General features: G+C 42.1%; 1 protein-coding gene across 1 annotated transcript; it reads left to right on the forward strand.

Moving 5' to 3' along the window:
• The first annotated feature begins 281 nt into the window (after nt 1-281).
• On the forward strand, nt 282-2723 carry LOC124177356. The gene is made up of 2 exons (XM_046559674.1): nt 282-343; nt 1680-2723. The coding sequence occupies exons 1-2, from the start codon at nt 308-310 to the stop codon at nt 2676-2678; spliced, it is 1035 nt and encodes a 344-aa protein (XP_046415630.1). The 5' UTR covers nt 282-307; the 3' UTR covers nt 2679-2723.
• The last annotated feature ends 17253 nt before the right edge of the window (nt 2724-19976 follow it).

The following is a 19976-nucleotide window of genomic DNA, read 5'->3' on the forward strand; positions in this document are numbered from 1 at the left end:
TTGACAGACTTACGCAAAGATTAGAGAAAAGTTCTTACCTTCAAATGCGAATCGTGTATCCCGGTGAAACTTGCCGAGAGATGGGTATAAACGCGATTGCGGAAATAGCTGTTGATGCATCGCGCATGTATTGTGAAGTGTAAAAAGAAAGTGTTATCCGGTAAAGGATGAGCATTGAGGTTTTGAAACGACTAAACACGACTTTGCCATTAAGACCCGATGTAGCCTGACTTTATATAAACGAGCCCAAGGGACGTTGTCGTTTAGTTGTATACCTGCACCTTCTCGAGCTTCGCGTGGCGAAAATATGTACATCGTTGCTAAAATCAGTTACACGTTACTGGTAAGAAACAAATTACACCACTGGCACTAATTGCCGTTAACATCTTTCATTTTTCATGTACAAAGGGTCGATTGCATGCTCGTAAAAATTTTTTTAACGGGTGGGTGAATTTACACATCATTAACAGGTTGAAAGTGTTGTGAGTTCTGTTCACTTACATTTACCATTATAGTAGAATGTCTTATACTCGATCTAAGAAGGAGAATATCGCAATTGCACACCTGCTTCTATAGACCTTTTCCTTTGATTTATGGAGTGTTGAGAGGCACGATGAACAGAAATCTGATGAAGATTTATTGAAATCTGTTCAACGATGTTACACCCGGGATCTCATGGCGGTGTAAAGTGAGTAACAAACTTGAAGCAAGCCTATCACATCCCGCCTTTTATCCCACCGAAGCTTTTTATCCAGCTGATGTAACGCGACTTTGGCCAAATTCCTTTTCGTCTCGTAAAAATGAAATAAAACAGGAACGAAGCGGTGGGAGTCAATTCCGGAGGTAGCGGGACATAAAATTGCAATAAATGAAGAAGATCCCTCAAGAATTTTCTTCCGGAACTTCCGTCTCGGTTAAATCTGAAGCTTCTCGAGAGGTTATAGGAAACCTTTACTCTTGCTCCGCCTCACGCTGAGAACTCCGACGTTCTTAATTAAAGCAATGCAAATTAGAGAAGGTGAAGAAACAGGGAATGGAAAATGAATGGGAAACATCCACACTTGTGACGTTTCAGCAAACTTCACAGTATATTTGTTAAAATATTCATTCGTTATTCACAAACTTGCAATCTTGGTTTTATTCAGTTTACTCATTTTTCTTCATCGTGTTGTATCAAACTCTTCGTCTTTGGTTATTCTTTTTCCTTTTTTACTGTAATTCGTATCCTCTTGGAGAGAACAACTTATTGCCATCAACATTTTTCATAAGAGGCGAAATGCAATCACCATCAAGACTTTTCTTGTCACAGACTCACGATTCACGAGTCCCACGTATTATTTAATTTCTGACAGTTTTCAACAATCGTGTATGGATTTATGAGAAAGTTCGCTATAAAATATGATTCTCTACATCACGAAGGAACTTTAGTCCACCGATTTTGTCAAAATTTAACCAAAGTATCGAGTATTTGGTGGCGAATTTTTAACACACTCGTCAATGGGCTTTTGATTTAAATTATTTCTCCTTGAAAATGAAACAAGAAGAAGAAAAAAAAATACGTGTTCAATTAGCAGCAAGACTTTTTTTATTAGGTTAATTTTCGTCATATGTCTCGCGGGTGCAAAAGCGAAGCTTTTTCGTAAATCTCACCAGCATCTCATTAGTCATATCCGTTTCAGATGGCACAGAGCTTTCTGCGAGTGAATTGTGGCAGGATTCCGAGTCTCGCTAATCCTCCAGTAACACACAGGGTGAATTTTCCGTCCCGACTGTACCTCCCGGGTCGTGAAAATCTTGGTGAAAAGAATCGCGTCGTAGGAAGAGAAAGAGACCAAGGAATAGAAGCGTCAAACGATACCGGCGGAGTTCGAGAAAACGATCTGCAAGTCATACCCTTGGCGGTTTACCGCGATCAGCGAAACGGGTTCCAATATCAGCCAATAATCTCGCGGCAGTTTTACCCGAGTTTCTTCGAGTATCCGAGGCATTTGCAATCTGCGGTCCCAAACTCGAGGCGTCCGTTTTCCCGGGGACCAAAATCGGGACGGCCAATAATCAGCGTGGCGAACGAGCCGAAACCAATAACAAATTCGAAGTTGCCACAGCTGTTCCGGATCGCCGACGATCTCGGTTACGGGGCGGAAATTCCGAGCGCGGAAAAGCTCGTCCTGGAATTGACTCCTCCCGAGGTCGATGGCTCAGGGATTCCGGGAATTTCGGGGGACGTCAGGCCCGTATTCGAGGACTCGGATAATTGCGAGGAGGATCATGACCGCCCGGATTGTCAATTAGCGACGGGCGGCGTTCAATCGGCATTCAATCGGTCCGTTGATCCGCGTCCTGCGTTCTCCGGAAGTCCAAGAACCGTCGCCGAACGTATCGAGATGAAGATGGAGGCTTTACCCCGGGCTTTTGACGCCGGATATTGCAATTATCCGCACCGTAGTCGTCTAGATATTAACAGGAATCCTACCTCGAGTCTCACCTTCCGGAAACACGGAGCTTACGAACAATTGGCTGCGAACAATGTTCACAACAACAAACCTTTTGGTAGCTACAAGTTGGCGAGAGATGAAGAGCCAAGATCCTCAGGCAAAGGAGGATCTTCTTCGAATGATAGAAGAGTGTTGGAGTCTAATTTTAAGGACACGAGAAGTTATTTTACAGACATTAAGTAACGGAATGTTTTTTTTCTATCTCCATGTAAGGATGGTCCGTTTTCAGAAGAATTATTTTTACGCGAATTAAGTACTTCAGATATCGATTATACAAAATTGGTATTGAGGTTTTGAATTCGGTAGACTGTGATACGGTGGAAAATTGATACATCTGGAAAAAAGGAATAAAGAAGGATACGATGATTCAAAAGATACAATTAATCGAAATATATATTTCAAGAGTAAGAAATTTGAATACAGATATGTACAAACTACATAAAAGAACTCGAAACTGAATATTCGTCTCATCGATTTGGTAACAATTCGTATAACATATAATCTTTGAAATGTCAAAAATTGCAATACAGCGATTGAATTTGTCGCAAGATTTTATTATCTTATCATATTATTCAGCTTTGAACCATATTCCATCGTTGCAGTTTAAAATTTTGCTTCGCAATCGTTCCGATCATTCAACCGTCTACTTCAAAGTCAACATTTTTGACTTTCTAATTTACACTCCATCGATCAAATCCCTTCGAATCGATGAAATTTTTGATTGTTCAAATCTTCGGGCGTTGACGATTTAGTCTATTGTACAATTTTCATTGTTTACGAAAAAAAAAGTTTCGTCAGTTTCATTTCTTAATAGTCGTAGTATTGATCGCACGAAATCCTGAAACAGCGATTCGTCCTACATACCGCCGAGAATTTCGCTAATTTCGAGAAATCGCGTGCCGCGGCATCTCGTTCGTGCCGATTTAAATCGGGCAAGACGGTTCTTGACGTCGGTTTGACCGTGTCTCAAACTGCAGGATGGGGTGAAAAACCGAAAACCATAATTGACAAAAAGCGAGGTTGTAATGGCCGGTTTGTCGGACGGTGGGCACAGCTGATTACCAACCGCGGTAAAAGTTTAGTGGGGAATTGCACGAGCCGCAGGTAAGAAACGCTTGTTCCGAACTACCTGCTTTCAGATCTTCTCATGCCGCCGGTGCGGCACTAAAACTTGAGCGTAAACGGACAGTCGTAAGAAACGGAGACTAATTGTAAGTGCGGATGTAGTCACGAGGCATAGATGAGCGCCAATTATGCCAGTCTACGCTGGGTGAACGTTATTGCTAATCACCCGAAGCAAACAACTTAATTAATTTCCTTGCGTTGAAAATTAATTCCTCCACAAGTAGGTACAGTGCCGGGTTCTTGATGCAAATTTCCCACCGTCGACGGATGCTGAACTCCAATTTCATTTACAGATATAGTGACATTTAACGTTCTCTAAATGTTGATGTATAATTATTAGGCACGATAAATCTTTTTCTTAAGAAGTCTTTTTCAGAAGAATGACTTCCCTACAAATTGCCTGAAATTAATAATTTCTTTCCCGAGCTTCTTGGTATCCTCAATTTTCGTTCAACCCGAGTCAGTGACACTAAGTTAAAACAGAAAAAAAAGAGAGAAAATCAAGGCGATCTGCCGGCGAACCGATTCGGATAAAATTCAAGTCACGCCTTACGGCACGCAACTGAGCATTCTCTCGCGTGCTTGAATTCGTGTTTTGTATGCGGATGACGGCTCGGCTACGGCTCGCTTTGACTGAACTGATAAAGCTAGTTTTTGAACGAGGTTCGATCACCCGGCGCGGTTGCAAATCGAACCGAATCAGTATTTCGAGCCGAAGGGTGGACACCGCGGCAATTCCACGGAATAATTGCAATCAGGGTTTGCAAAACGAGGGTAAACACTTCCCGTGAATTCTGATTACTTCATTGTTTACACGCTGAAAGCTCAGCTCAGCGTGTCCATCTCCGCTTTCGTATCACTCGCGGCGGTTTGGCCGCCGGTATTCTCCTGCGAAAAGTTATCCGAGCGTATCTCAATGCGCGGAAAATTTGCAACATTGCACCGTCGGTCTTGTTATTGCATTGAAATGATTGCGACGCGCCGTTACAGCGAAAACTCTGAGACTTGAGCTTTTGGCAGCGAGATAACGGTAGTAAAATTGAACGCTGATGAACACGGAAGTATATAAATTGCGAATCGTTCTACGACAAAATTTCATTCGCTTTATATTGCGATTCCCCGACGACAAAGTCAATTAATTTCAACCCGTTGCTGCATTCAAAGCCAATTTTATCACCGTTCATTTCTCGATCTCTCTCTCTCTCTCTCTCCCTCCCTCTCGAGAAATACAACTGAAATATGAATTACGAAGTCTCCTGTGCTTAAGCGAAAGCAACGACGTAACAGACGGGTATAAATCTGAATTCTCCGCATTCTGTTTGTCGGTCAATTATTTCCAAAGTAGGTTCAAAGTCATTCGTGAAGTTTAGATACAGCGATGAAGGATTCATCGAACTTAGAGCTCGCTGAATTATGCGGCTTCAAAATTAATCGAATCAATACTTGCGAATTCCTGTGCGAAAATTAACCGCAACAATAATGAGGTAAATTTTCTAAATTCCTTTCTCCGATTGTAGTTAGCAATATTTAGTTTAGTGCTGGGTTATCAGATATTTCGACAATGAAATTGGGTGAAATTGATTCTGTAATAAATTCAAATATCTTTACCGCTTCTTCAATACGGCCAAGTCACATTTTTTTCCGCTTGAAACGAAGATAGATTTTTCAGGCAAGTCGTTGTAGCCCCAGCTCACAAATAGTGGGCTTAAAACTCGTAGATAACGAGGTTCGTCGAGCGTTAGAGTCTGTTAAACTTTAGAGACGATTCGAACTCGAAATTTGTTGAAACGAAATCTCCATAAGTACTTATGCAAAGAGAAGCCATGTTCTCATTGTGCCGCCTGAAACAATAAACGAAGCGTCTCGAAGTAATTATAACACCGTAATTAACCGAGAGCAATTAACAACTCGGTTTCATGTTCGGAAGATAATACCGCTGCAGTTTCTCGAAGCATCTTCAAACCGGAATCTTGACTCCGTCTCGACTCCTCCGGAATATGCGTTACATCCTTGAAAAGTAACGCCGCGATATCACGATACCCGTAGTAATTAGCTTGTAATTAAAATTGTCTTCATAACCTGGAAGCGTGGCCCGGAATAAATGGACGCAAACTTTTCCTCGGGCCGTAATATGACTTCTAATTTCCTCGGCATATTTTTTACCCCTCGGTCCCACGTCTGAAGCCTCGAGCAACCGTTTCAGGAGATTTGTTCGCCAAAAATCGATACCGCTTAGTGATGATATTTATTTTTACGATATAATAGCACATTCGGCATTTAACGAATCTTTGTACCAGGGAGGTACGAAGATCTCTGAAAACGGGTGAATAGAAAATAATGGAACCGTGAACACAAGCTTGGATGACGACACTTAACTTCGCAACGCTTCAAGATGGTTGAAAATTTAACGAATACGTTCGATTTCACTCTACGATCTCTCATTTTCTCATCCAATACCGCAACGAAGTACAAGAATGAGAGTCTCCGTAAAATCGTCGACTGGATTCAGTTCGAGCCTCTTTCGAAACGAATCTTCGCACTGGTTGAGAGAATTTCCTTCCTCCCTTAATCCTTAGCACCCTGCAGGACACTCCGAGTTCCCCGACTTCTTTGACTCTCATCTATTTTCACCCCTTGGTTCGGAACGAAGCACTAAAATTGCGAGGCTGCAGTCAAGTTAAATTGCAATAAGAGGGTGGGATAAAGAATCGCTTTTTCTTCGCCAGGACACCCTCTCCGAATCCTGCTTCCGTAATCGCGCTGCAAGTCGAGTTCGATGCTGACGGTGACAATTATCGAACATCGGTGCCTCGGGTTGTCCGAAACTCGCCGGGCTTCTTCATCGATCATCTCCGCAGCTTGTAAACGCCATTCTGACCGAACTCTATAGCGTCCCTTCCTTTTTCAAAATTGATAAATTAATACCTACTTGATACATTATACCTGTCTTGACGTGACGATTTTTCTTACAATTAGCCAAGCCGGCTCAGTTGCTCCTGTAATAAATTGCGACCGCTAAGTTAGGCAATCGTAATCAGCAACGACACGTGATCTCATGCGTGACGTATTATAACTGGAAAATATTTATATGTCTACTCTTTATTTCAGAGATGAAAATATCCGGATAACTGATACGCGTGGCTCGAGCTTAAAGTACGTATATAGCTCCGTTCTTAAACCCGGGTTCAGAAAAGTTTCAAACTCTTCAAGACCTTTCTTTTGTCAAGTGAGAACTTTGTTCAGGTGCGGCACGGGTAAAATTTTTAACAACGACCGTTCGAGTGTTATTTCACAACCGCCATTCGGTACTTGACTACTCTTTTCTCAGCGGTTTTATGCATCAACTTATTTATTTGACGATCTAAAGAATGATAAGTCGTGGAATTTTTCAATGGTGAAAGTGATTTTAGGCGTTAACGTGTTTTATAAGAAAATTCATAAGTTATTTTTCGAATATTTTATGAAAAACTGTAGACAAAATCTACCTATAGCAATTTTCCCAATTTTTTCACAATAATTTTCGGGACTAAATACTGAGCCCAATGTTGAAATATTGAACAAAACTTAGTATCTACAAAAAAAAGATGTGGAAGGATTTATAAACACTTCCCTGAAATTCTTCTATGCAAAGTCTCTATTCACGGGCTTGTACAAATGTATTTCAGAAAGCAATATGCGTACAGAAATTTTCTCAAACAAATTTCTGCAAGGACATTAATCATTCAGCATTCGTTCGTAACGTCATTTTTCCACACTGTAATAATTCAAGTATCCAAACGCGGCTGTCAAAGTGAGCCAAGATTTACTTTTGACTGCGATATATTATGTACTTTTTACACGTACGATGCAGATGTATTTCTTTTTTTTTTTCTTCTCTCATTCCGGGGGAAAAAATTCACCGCGTAAGATATAACGTTGATGTAGTGCGTACATTTATCTCGTATTTCCACGCCATTACCTGGCACGATTGATTGCTCTGCTATACTGCCGAAAATAAGCATCGATAAGATTCGGAAGAAGATGCGGGGCAGTAAACCAGAACTTAAAACCGACACGTGCGGGAGGCCTGAGATAAACGGAAATATATCGTTTTCGATAAAAAAATTTCGAGAACCCATTCCGATACTGGAATATTGATCATGTTCTTTTCTGGTGCGGATCAATCACGCGTCGAATAAATTGAACAATTGTACAAAATTCAAACAAAGAATAAACCACACTTTGAAACTAAATATTCTACAAACGTATGATACTACAGGTACGATGAATTGTTTACGACGTTTTTCGAATCGACAATATTTTTCAAACTCGATGCGAATAAACGATTCAACTTGTACGAGTGAAATCACAACGAAGCTGAAAATGTATGGTAGTTGTTTCTTTTTTTTAAAATTTTTTGTGAGGCGCGTTTCCTGTATTTTCAACACTGACGATAAAAAGTCTTAGCGCTATTTGCATCGGTTAAAAAAATTCTTATGTCTTCTACAACTCTATTAATTTATCACACGGAATCCGCTCTCCTTATCATACTGGCGGAAAAGTTTGAATTAATTTTAAGTAGTACCTCGAAGCCAATAATTAACTTCTTTTCATGCCTGATCCTATTTTTCATTTTTCTTTTTTTTCTTCAAATTTGTTTCTGCGGGTTTTTGCTCGGAGCAGTTCGGCTTGTTTTACATCCTTTTATCAAAGCTCCGGTTCAGAGAACGTATAACTTGAATGGTTGGTCTTTGGCAGCCTTACAGCTCCTTTTACAACCGAGAAAGAAGTGCGCGCTTGGATTTCTCAAGCCAATTAAATATTTAGACCATTCGACTTGAGCTCGGGGCTGAAAGGGAGGAAAGAGAGGCAAAGGGGGAAAAGAATACGAAGGGTAAAGAATAACAGACAGTGAAAAAAATTCGATGAAAAAAATATTGTACATTCAAGAAGGTGTATAATTTACGAAGAAACATTGTTATATTTGCATTCAATTCTTTTCGTATTCCGACGAAAATATCATCACGTCGAGGGAACATTCTCTGATTCTCATTCTCGCCGAAAGATAAAACAGTCCGTTACAAAGTCGAACGAAGAGCGAGACATGCTGCAAGCTTCAACCTATATCAAAGGGATTCGCAACTCAGTTTTTTCCATCGTGCTTTCACTTTTTTTCGTTCCGAGAGACGTTATTTGCAGCTCTGTAATCTACGACACGTATTCACTCAGTTTTCATACCCTGAAAAATTCAAACATCAACGAACGAAAGAAATTTCGAATAGAGATCAAGTATATTTGCACAAAAGTTTGTTCTCCATTGCACTCTAGTTTCGACGTTTGATTTCGAAGGGAATGCCTGTGACTAATTGTTCGAATTGAAAATCATATTAGTAGATCTTTGAGAAGTGATTCAGTCCAGAAAATTATCTGTCTGTAAGATAGGATAATATTAAATCGATGTGACAAATATGTGACGCTTATTTTCAATCATCAAAAAAGTAACGAAAGCAAAATAAAGTTGGAGAAAGAAATGAAATTGTACGAGGCTCGTTAAATCCATGTTCATTCTTCTCACAATACATCCGTATAAAAAATCAAATCATCGTGGATAAGAGGCAGCGTTGAATCGATATATAAAGAAAAAAAAAAAATCCGTGTAGTAGTTACGCATAATGTGTCAAGCGTCTTGAGTGCCAACGCAGGTAGATTATCAATGAAAAATCCGAAGCACGTAGGCAATATCCATAGAGACGATACGCGCGTCGTTGATCTCGGTGTCTCTTTAGGCTAATACCAGCCGTTGTATCGTTTATAATAATTATGCCGAGTATAAGATAGGCAGCGAGCCAGAGGCGGTCTCTACGCGTGCAGTAAAGGCGTGAGGCACAAGTGTGTATGTAACGTGAATTACGAACGTCATGCAGGGACGCGACAAGGTTTGAACCCAGACTGACCCCGCATTCCTAATTTCTGTCCCGGCTGCGAGTGCGAGGCGGACAAACGCGACGACTTTATGCCTACTGGTCCATAGAGGCGGACACGTAACCGTGTAATTCCCCCCGGCTCTTCGGAGGGATCGCATCATGCCTCCGAGTCTATAGGCGCCACCATTACGCGGCGGATGGGCCGCAGGACCCACGACTGTAACGCACCTTACGTACATGCTCCGCACATTAGTGTCGGGGATCGAAATCGGGACGAAAATTGGTCCGTATTAACGGCAGGACGTGACAGGACTTGCCACTCGTACCCCAGGGTTGATGCCTGCTTTATGCCGCTGTTCCTTCTCGCCTGTCAAACCTCCCACACGGCCATTCGACAACCCGCTTCTTGAACCTTCGACCCAACCGGCGTGTCGATCAGCTTTCGATTTACGAGATCGGAGAGACGAACGATTCTTGGCTCACCCTGTGACCATGTCAACCTTTCCAAGCTGGTCCGCCAGAAATTGAAGGATGAACGAACCAACTGCGGTCGTGCTTTGCACTTGTTCACTTTGCTGTGGTTGGCCAAATATTTCCGGTCAATATTTGGAAGCGATTATTAATTTCGCCAAATTTTAAAGGGTTAAAAAATGTCATTTTGTAACTCGAAGCAGAGCTTAGATACTTATATATTTAGAACAGTTCATTTTTTATCCAAATTTTCATGCAAATCGGTCGAATTATTTGTTTCGCTATTCAAGGTACGCCGATTTTTGCACACATGTAGAAATACGTTCGGTACTTGGTGGAAAATTTTGATTTTTACAGAAGAAATTTCATCAGAGTTTAGAGAATTAACGAAGGAGAAATTCATATTTATAATTAATAACGAAAATGTGAAACTTACTAAAAATTCAACGATCGAGGATATGAGGAGACTCGTTGTTAACGGGTCTATGCCAATGGCAAATATTATTCTAACACGAATAACTATGTTTGTAGATATTTAATGAAAACGAATAAAATTTAATTCCAATATAAATATAACGAAAAACATGACCATTCACCGTTACGGAAGTTGTGTACTATGTTAAATACACGTTTTAAATTCATGTGCTTGCACAGCTGCTGGAAACTTGTACACTCAAAGTATAATGCCTGGTCGTAAATTCTGGAGAACATCGAGCACGTGGTTACAATGAGATATAATATTATAAAATATCTTTGATGAAATTTGTAAAATCATTACTCTTTTCAGAAAGTGTTCGTTCGATTTCAATCCGATAGCAAGACATCGTGCCCTAGGAAGAGTATCAACGCTTTTCTATTCTTCTCACCTTTTTTAGTCTCTTCCCCCATTTTCCGGAAAACCTTTCACGCTCTCAATAGATCTGCACGTTTGATTCCAGCCGCATGTATTCTCTGAGGTTTCGAACTCCTTCGACCATTTTCCGGAAAGAAATATTACAGACTTTGTCAGCCGCATTCGACATGAGACAGCGTGCTTCTAAGCCCGACCTCATTCGTGAGAGATCTCGAAGTAGACCGTGAGTGCTGAGCTCGAGGGTGGAGTAAACTTGATAGAGTACGAAGCCGCTTGCAGTTCGCACACCCTTTGACTCGCGAAGCTTTAGAAAATTACCTGCAATTGCTTCTAGACCCACACCGTGGCTGACCGAGTTGTGCCAGTGCGAGTTTCCAGTTATCTTACAACCTGGAAACGATGTTTCACAAACCTACATCTATGACAGACGCTTCAGGACCGTTGTTGTCGTGGCGATTCAGGAGATGGAGAAACCACTTGCCACTAAAAGGCTCCAAGATCGAACTTCACAGCGACATGTATCAACCCAGTTAGCAAACCGTAACTGCTCTGATCTACGGACTACGATTCGACTGATTGAAGAGGATTCGTGATCGACAAGGTAAATTTTATTGCAGCGTTTTCAAACGCCCGTCGAAAAATTTGAGGAATCACCAGGTACTCGGTAAGAATATAAGGATGCTGATGTTGACGTTGTGTCTTTGTTCAGCGAAGTGACAATTGAGGTCAAAACAATCCATTGTTCAGTCATCGTCACAGCTCATCGCGAAATGACAAGAAACAAACGAAGGGTGTCACTACGGAGAGCGATCATTACCGAAAGCTCAAATATGACTTCCACGTGACATTTCTCACCAGTCATATTCCACCGATAATACGTAAATCATGCAAATTTTTTTCATTATCTCCTAGACACTTGGCGGTACAGACTGTACGCGGGTGTCGTAGACATTGGAGTGCGTGCGTACGTGAGCTCGTAATAAATAACCCGATACACAAGGAGCTTTGCTATATTCGTTCTTGGTTCCTCGACGTGGTTGTAGTACCTGCACTGGGTTGTGGGCGGCAGTCAACTACACATGCACTAGGGCCCAGGGGGAAACGTTACACATAATCTCGTGGATGAGTTAGAGGTTCTGGAAAGGTGAGAAACTTGGCGAGGGACTGAGTTATGGTCTTGGCTCGTGGCTTTTACGTGTGGCCCGCGTCTTCCGTCCTCGGTCCATGCCGACGGGACGATTAGCTTGGCCAAGGAAAACGTGTTCGTTCGTTAGAGTTCGTTAGAATACTGCCTCGGACTCTGTGGAGTTCGTTCATATTAGATTGCATCTTGGCTTATCTACCATTTTCATTTCCCAAACTTCCTCTGGCTCAGTAGCCTGGTGCAGTCCGCTTTCTTTTCGATACAGTCGCCGGAATGCTTCCTCGGAACTCGCTTGATCCCTTCCAGCTGGATCCTTAGCTCTTCATAAAAGAAGCCTCTATCGTTTCACGAGAGAGAATTTTCTTACTATGAAATTGTATTGAGTACAGATATTTCAACGTCAGGAAACGGTAGAAGCTTTCATTCCGACGGGGTAGAATCCCCGACAAAAATCACCAGAGGAACGTTTGTTCATTTTTGCGGAACGATTCAACATTCCTTCGCAGCGAAATTAACAATTTTGCAAAACCATGCCTGCCATCATTTTAATATATAATGGATGGTGTCATTAGTATGTCATTTGGATAAGCTTCGTGTAATGTTTGCGTTACTGTTGCTAAACTATGATGAAACAATTTCCGATGCTATAACCGCTGCGCAAATACATAATCATTGAATTATTGTCCTCTAAAATGACATGAGCGTTGCAATTGGTATCTAACGTGCACTGAAGGGTAATATTTGAAATGGTTTCATTGAAGATAGACATTTAAAATGCAAATTGCATTTTGCATTTAACATTTTAAATGTCTTCAAAGTAATCATTTACATTTACCCATTTAAAATACGTTTTCGAAAGCATTTCACCCAGCAGTGCCAGTGCTAACGGCATACATGCAAGCTCGACCGTGCACGTACAAGATCGAATATTGGAGGTGAATATTTCATCGAGGAAAATGGCCGTGCGTGGACGTAATGCAATGAGGGACGTTCACTGTGCAGGCGGAAAGTTGGAGCGAAGGCTGAAAGCAGGAACGCGTCCGACGGTCGTCTAGTTCGCTGCTCTGGGTACCTAAATCCTTCGACGTTGCTGTTCTGAGGGGAGCCGTCGATTGGCTTGTTGATGAAGTTATTCCGTCCTCCCCCAGGAAGTGACGTCATATCTATCCACTCGTAATACATACAAATACAAGCAGCCAGTTACGCTGCTCCCAGCGTCATTCCATGTGCGTCGACGTCAACGCGAACAAATCAAAATTGTCACTCCTTTAATTCAGTCGTCGAAAGTTTCGCTAACGATCAGAGGAATGTTGGCAGTTGTTCTTGGTAAAAATTTTATGATAAATAGTTATTGCTTTTCAAGATGCTGATTAATGGTCCGGTAATTCAGAGAAATGACGGAGGTGTTCAGAAAATTGTCAGTCCTCGTTAATGCCGAGTTCAGGAACTGTTTATAGAATGTTAATAATAAACTGTAATACTATATTCCGCAGAGTTCAGAACTGCCGGCTACCAGGAATCATTACATTATGTAGGTATAACGTAACTATCTATCAGATATGAAAGTAAGCGCAAAATGTCAGCTGCACGCCTCAGCTAATATCATATTTCGTACTTTACATACTGCCAAGGATTGTTATTACACAGTCAGTAGGGATTGGTATACTGCCGTGGGAATTGTTTTGAGCAATATTTTATTAGAACTAACGCTATGCATACTTGATAAATTATTTCTAGCCTTGTGCAAGATGATTTGAAATAGATTTTAATTTCAATCGTTTTCTACGATTAAGACACTGTGTCAAAATGCGAATCTATCCAACTAAATTATTCGTGAGTTCATGAATTCATGAATGTGAAGAATTTTTGCGGTCTTCAATTATCATTATTTAATCAGCACGAAAAATCCAGGAAATTGGGAGGTTATTTACATATCAAAAGTGAAGATCATTTTCAAATCAAGAGTAAGAAACAAGATTACATAAATTTTGTCACACATCTAAGTCACTGATAAATCATTTGGCATTATCAATTTATCGAAATCCATTGAATCACTTCTCCGGTATTAAAGTGATAAAAATGTTTTCAAGTCTGCTGCACACTTACACAATTCCATCAAAAGTTTAAAGAAAGCACTAAAGAGACTGTTTATCAGAAAAGACACTCAGTTGAAAATGCACTGCCAGTATTTATTCGTCGTGTCCTGATATCGACTATGTGAAGCTAGTGAATTATTGTGACTGCGTCCATTACCGGACAGCATGGAGTGTGAGAGATCGCAGTCGAGTAACGCGAAAGGTCGGAGATAGTGCAGTACGGCACACCTGCATTCAGAAAGTGCATTTTAATTAAACCGAAAGAGCCGTTGTATACCTATTGTCATTTTACAAGAGGGCGGAGATGAGGAGCGGCATGACAAGGGGATGCTGGGAAGAGGCGCTGCTTCCTCTGCCTCGGGCGCAACCCATTAGGTACGAAAGCTGAAACGTGCTTTCACAGAAATTCGCGTCATTTCGTTTCGTTGCCAGACTCTAGAATCCACCGTATCTCAAGGACCGCTCGACCCGAGTAAGTGCGAATACAACAGAAACCACGGAAGAAAATCAACGCGACTTATGTCGGTTTTGTTCGTGTGATAATTGCTTCGTTACCCCGTCGCGTCGGGAAAACAGAGATATTGAAATTCGAGTCGATATCGAGCTTTATCGGGAAGAACGAGAAACGAATACTCCTCCCTTTTCATCAACAACGCGTCCTTCTGTAACGGATACCCGTGGCTCATGAACGGACCACTGTGGTAGATGGAAGATCGGCAATTAGCTTGAGAGCAGCTTTCATTTCACCCAGTGAGCCCGGCGAACCTTTGACGAGGCGGATTTACCCTGGGAGGTTTTGGTCGAGGTGCAGGCCACCCATGATCCTCCGGATTAGCATATAAGATCGGAGGATCCAGCACTGCCGAGTTTCCGTTTAGGTTAACAAGCGCACTTCGTGATCCCACTCGTTTTTTCTTTATGGTTCCTTTTTCATTCACACGGACAAATTGATGATACAGATATCGTTGGATCTAATCGATAAATCAACGCCGGTGCTCGCGCACGTGGTGTAAAATTGAGTGCAGGAAGAATGGATGAAAGTTTGAAGAGGCACTCGTCACTGTGCCGCAGTTTCGACTCACGTTCTCCTGCAGCTCTGCGACCAATGGAATGTTTTTTTTTTCCCGATAGATCGATGGGCTTTGAATTTATGAGGCTGAATTTGTCAGAGCAATTTACTCCTCGTGCTACCTTAGAAGAACTCACAGGTAGAAGATGCCTCCCAGCTATCTATCAGCTCCGTTCAACAGGAATGCACACATAACTCAACGCTACGAAATCGATGTTGGAATTGAATCAAGCTCGTAAATCAGATAATTCTGGTCGTGTGCCCGACGATTCCCACAAATTCGAACACCGTATCGATTAAACTTTAACCGAATGGTGAAAAAGGCGCTTATAATTTCGATTAAAACCAGTTTAACCGAAGAATGCGACTTTGATGCAAAGTGTGCTAATAAAAAATTCTTGAACCTAGTTCTAGCTCGTGAAACGTTGAATTGTATCAATTGAAGATCAATTGTGCGGAGATGAATTCGCGGGATTAACTTACAACGGTACTCAATGAAACAAGTTATTAGATTGAGAATTCTCAGGAGAAATTCGGGAGTTCGAAGCGTCAGCAATTCGCCAATGAAATCCGCAAACGTTTAACGCAGAATTCAGCCGGTTCGACGCGTCGCGACTGCCGCCAGGTCGTACCGGTTTCAATTCTGTCCGAGTCGACGGAAGGAGGCGTCATCTCAGTCATCTTTACACCTCGGGGAATCCGCGTGGGCCGATAATACACGGCCCTATAGCACGGACAAAGTAGAGTCGTATCGCCCTCGGCCAAGACACGACCGAACCCGACGGTATAAAATCTTTTTTACAAGCCCCTTTAATATCTTATCTGGTATCGTACCTCCGCCCAACAATGGTATCTCTTCGAGCTTGCGTACGTATACGCGTAGGTATACCACGTACGTACCCGGAGGCTGCTGTTATTTACTGAGGCAGCTTCTGCTGTCGTCAACTTCAAACCCGGAAGTCTTTATGGCCGGGATACGACCTACGGCTTTGTGTTTGTACGTGTGTTTAACAGTTTTAGTTTGGCAAGTCTCCGGATTAACCTCACAATTGCTTGTTTTCAAGGATAGATAGACTGCCATCAAAGTATAATACGTCAAACCTTAACCATCTTACTTGATCCCAAGCTGTGTATCAAATTTTTCAACTGACATCAGTCTGTTGGTTGGATTAAAACAGTCATATTTAGCAGCGAAATGTTCTAATGTTCATTCGAATCGGGTTGTGAAAATTAAAATTTTGTCAAACACCTCGAACCAACAATACTTTTACAGAATTGTGAGGATAAGACTGCGCTGCAGTTTTTTACTTACAAAAAGTTCAACACGTTTTGCTGCTGGTTTCAGCTTCATTGTACAATTACTTACAAATACTTACACGAAGAGTATCAGTCCTATGAATCACGGATTTTGCAGAAGGATCTGAGGGTGTTTCTTTTTAAGTTTCGACGACAGGCTTACGTAGAGCCAAGTTTAAATAAACGGATATATTATTACTTGAAGGCTTATGGATGGAACTCATCATTGGAAGCTCCATATTTTGGCCAAAAGAAAAACTCCTAAAAGTTTCAGCATAATCAGTGGTCCAAAGGTCTGACAATCTCTTCGTTACCCTCGTCGAAAAAAAAACCTGAACCTGGGTTTAAATTCGCACTCACAATCAGACTCGTGGATAATGCTAAATTCTCATGAGAAAAAAGTTGGGGTTTTTTTCCGTGATAGTAGATCAGTCTATCTCGTAATCAGACGCGATATTTTCAACTGACCCATCTAAAATAAAACTCGACTGTGACAATTTTACGGATTAAGGAGTTGACACCGTGATGTTGACATCAGAGTTTCTTCCAATTATAAGTGTGAACTGATCAAAATTACCAGAATACCGTTTATACTATTATTTCATTGAAATCGTAATCACAACTTCAACCACTGCCTGCTATTATCCCCTAGGCAATTCAACTCTTCGTCACCAGGGATAAAAGATCCGGGATACTTGTGATGAAGATGTAAAATTTTCTTGGTCGTGAGAGTCCTTTAAGACGGCTCTACATTGACGTTACGAAACATTGTTAAACTTTGTAACGGTTTCTGTAATTTGACACACGCGTCGGTCTACTTCTCATCACATTCCCTTTCTCCTTTCTCCGGTTTTCCATTCAGATCCTCGTTCAACGTACGCGTCTAGTTGTATTGCATGTGAATCCCAAAGGCTGTCGCCGTGACGACGAGCCAAGCCCCGATGCCTCTTGGATCTTTGACCCGACTCTTAGCCAGGACGAGGATCTTCCATTGTGTTCAGTGATAGCGGTACCTAGGTCCCCCGTCCGGAGCAGCGTGAAAGTGAATTAAGCCAAGCCGGTGATAAAACACAAAGCGAGAGGGCGACCGATGCAAGTCTCGCGATTGAATATGTAAATTGGTTTCTTGTATTAAGACTCCGCTCCCTGGACGGTAGGATGCGTACGTGCGGCATACCTGCGCCTTGTATATAGCCGCGTTTACACTCACGGTTAGAGCACATATGCACCCACCTTCCAAAGTACACGAGCCACCGAGGGCCACGATATATCGGCAGACAGGGGAACCACACTGCAGAGCACGAGTCTGTCTCGGCAACCTCCGTATAAAACCGGGATACTGTTCTTGTATTATATACGTCTGGACCAAAGTAACCATGTTGCACCGAGATATCGACGGTAGTTGCTGCGGGGGTTGCGCACACCAAGTCACCGAGTGAGACGTCAGCTAGTCGACTCTTTGGAAGCGATACTTTCCATAGTTCCAAGCGAGAACGCCTTGGTCGAAATCATAGTTTTTTACAGGCAGAGAAAAAATTTGTTTTTTTTTTCTCTAATCAACAATACACCGCAATTGAACCAGTGGTGTGCGTGGAGACCACAGAGAAAATTTTTAAGGTGTGATAAAGTATTTCCTAATAGTTAACTGTTCGCGTTTCGAAAGGACGAGAAGAGTTCGAATACCTCGGGGCATGTCGTGAACTAAACTATAGTACAAGCTTCGGTGTTCCCGACTGTGAAACAATTCGCGACTTGGTGAAGTATATGTTGACACTTTTTCACATTAGACTGGAGTTGGTGAGAGGTGAGAGACACTTTTCTTGCATGAGAACCCGCACGAGAAATACACAATGGATTTTAACTCGGGTATCCTTGGCACAGAAGAAATATTTGCACAGGAAGAAGCGAGAGTAACGAGTAGGTGTGCCGCGAGCAAATCGTCAGTGTACGCGTATTCTCAAGGACCCTCTGTTCTTCCGACAGCGAACGGGAATTTTTGGTTTTTTAAAACCACGGCGTGAACTCGCCAAAGCATCAGCCCAAGGCACGGAACGTGCAGAGACTTGCAAAGCTCTCGCCAACTTAACGATACGAACCCTGCAGACTCACAGCCAAGGGAATTCGTCCCGCAGCATCTACTTTGAAACCTTATCATCCCGTTGTCAGAAATATCGGTGAGCTACGATCTTCGCGGTGACAGGAGCCTGAGATTGAAACTATTTTCTCGCTTTATGAGCTACAACGTGTCAGTGGACGCAGTGAAAAGCTCATCGGCAGACTCTTGGAGAATATCTTGGTCTTAAGGAGCTATGAAAGTGGGTGGAAATGTAACTAAATCAAATGGCTCACTTCTCTGTACAGTGTGCGAAGATTTTAGTCATCGTTCCCTGCAAGCTTGTCACCCATGAATATCCATAATTCTAAAAATGGTTTGATCATTGCGAGCTGCTTCAGACGAGGAGAAATCACGAGTGTTTAGTTTGCTGTGGTTACGAGAATCACAACTTCGTTCGTAGCTGCATGTTTTCGAAAATACACGAAAATTGGATAGTGCATGACTTTCCTCTTTCTTCCATAGAAACGTTAATAGTGCCCATTCTGACTTGATAACGGTCACAGCAGACGAAGCATCCCCGCCGTTTCTCCAGTTGGATATCTCGAAACTGCAAACACATCAGACGGAATGTACTCGCGTAGCATTGAGAATCAAGAAACGACAGTAGGTATACCACACGCACATTATACGAAGAGATTATAGTCTCGGTGGGATAGCATACCCGAAAATCGCGGTTAGGCCCGGCTGAATTAATGTTGGTAAACAATTTTCGTATTTGCATACAAACAAGGAGAGCCCGGGTTGGCACGGATGGGGTTGATCAATCAAGCGCCAAGGCAATGGGGTGAAAAAGGGGGGCAGTTTTACAATGGCCAATCACGGTGACGTTTAGGTATGCAAATATCAGAACGCGAATGAAAATGCTAATGGAAGTTAAACCTCGTAAAAGAAACTCTTTCTTCCTTCGCTCAGTTTCCCATCTCGCGCTTTCTTCCTCTCTCTCTCTCTCTCGCTCTCTCTCGCTCTCTCTCTCTCTCTCTCCTTCTCTTTATCTTTCTCTCTTTCGCCTCGTGTCTCTTTGGCTTTCTCCGTATACGAGAATCTCCACGGAATTGAGACGAAGTCAGAGGTATGACGAAGAGATTTCTAAATTCCTAGCTTCTTAAATTCCTATAAGCCTGGATACTTTAATACCGCGTCGATAAGACCTCTGACGCTTAAGAACGCTCGTCTCGCAGGAACAGAGTAAATAGCTCACATATGGTTACATCGTGAACGGCCCTATCAAAACCGCGGTTTAATAATGTATTACTCGCACACGATGAATATTTTATACGCTGGATCCACCGGGTCGGGCAGATACCTCGCATAGAAAAAAGATTTCGCCAGCCTAACGTCAATATTTTACTATCTTTTGGGAACGAACTGACCCGGATTAGGCACCATCCGTCAAAAACGGATGACGGTG

Source organism: Neodiprion fabricii, chromosome 1 (genome assembly GCF_021155785.1).
Source record: "Neodiprion fabricii isolate iyNeoFabr1 chromosome 1, iyNeoFabr1.1, whole genome shotgun sequence".
Classification (NCBI taxonomy): Eukaryota; Metazoa; Arthropoda; class Insecta; order Hymenoptera; family Diprionidae; genus Neodiprion; species Neodiprion fabricii.

Excerpts from the sequence above, each read along its gene's own strand:
- LOC124177356 (XM_046559674.1), top strand. The coding sequence starts at position 308 with ATGTACATCGTTGCTAAAATCAGTTACACGTTACTG. Across the intron at positions 344-1,679 it reads AAATCAGTTACACGTTACTG|ATGGCACAGAGCTTTCTGCG; the intron begins GTAAGAAACAAA and ends TATCCGTTTCAG.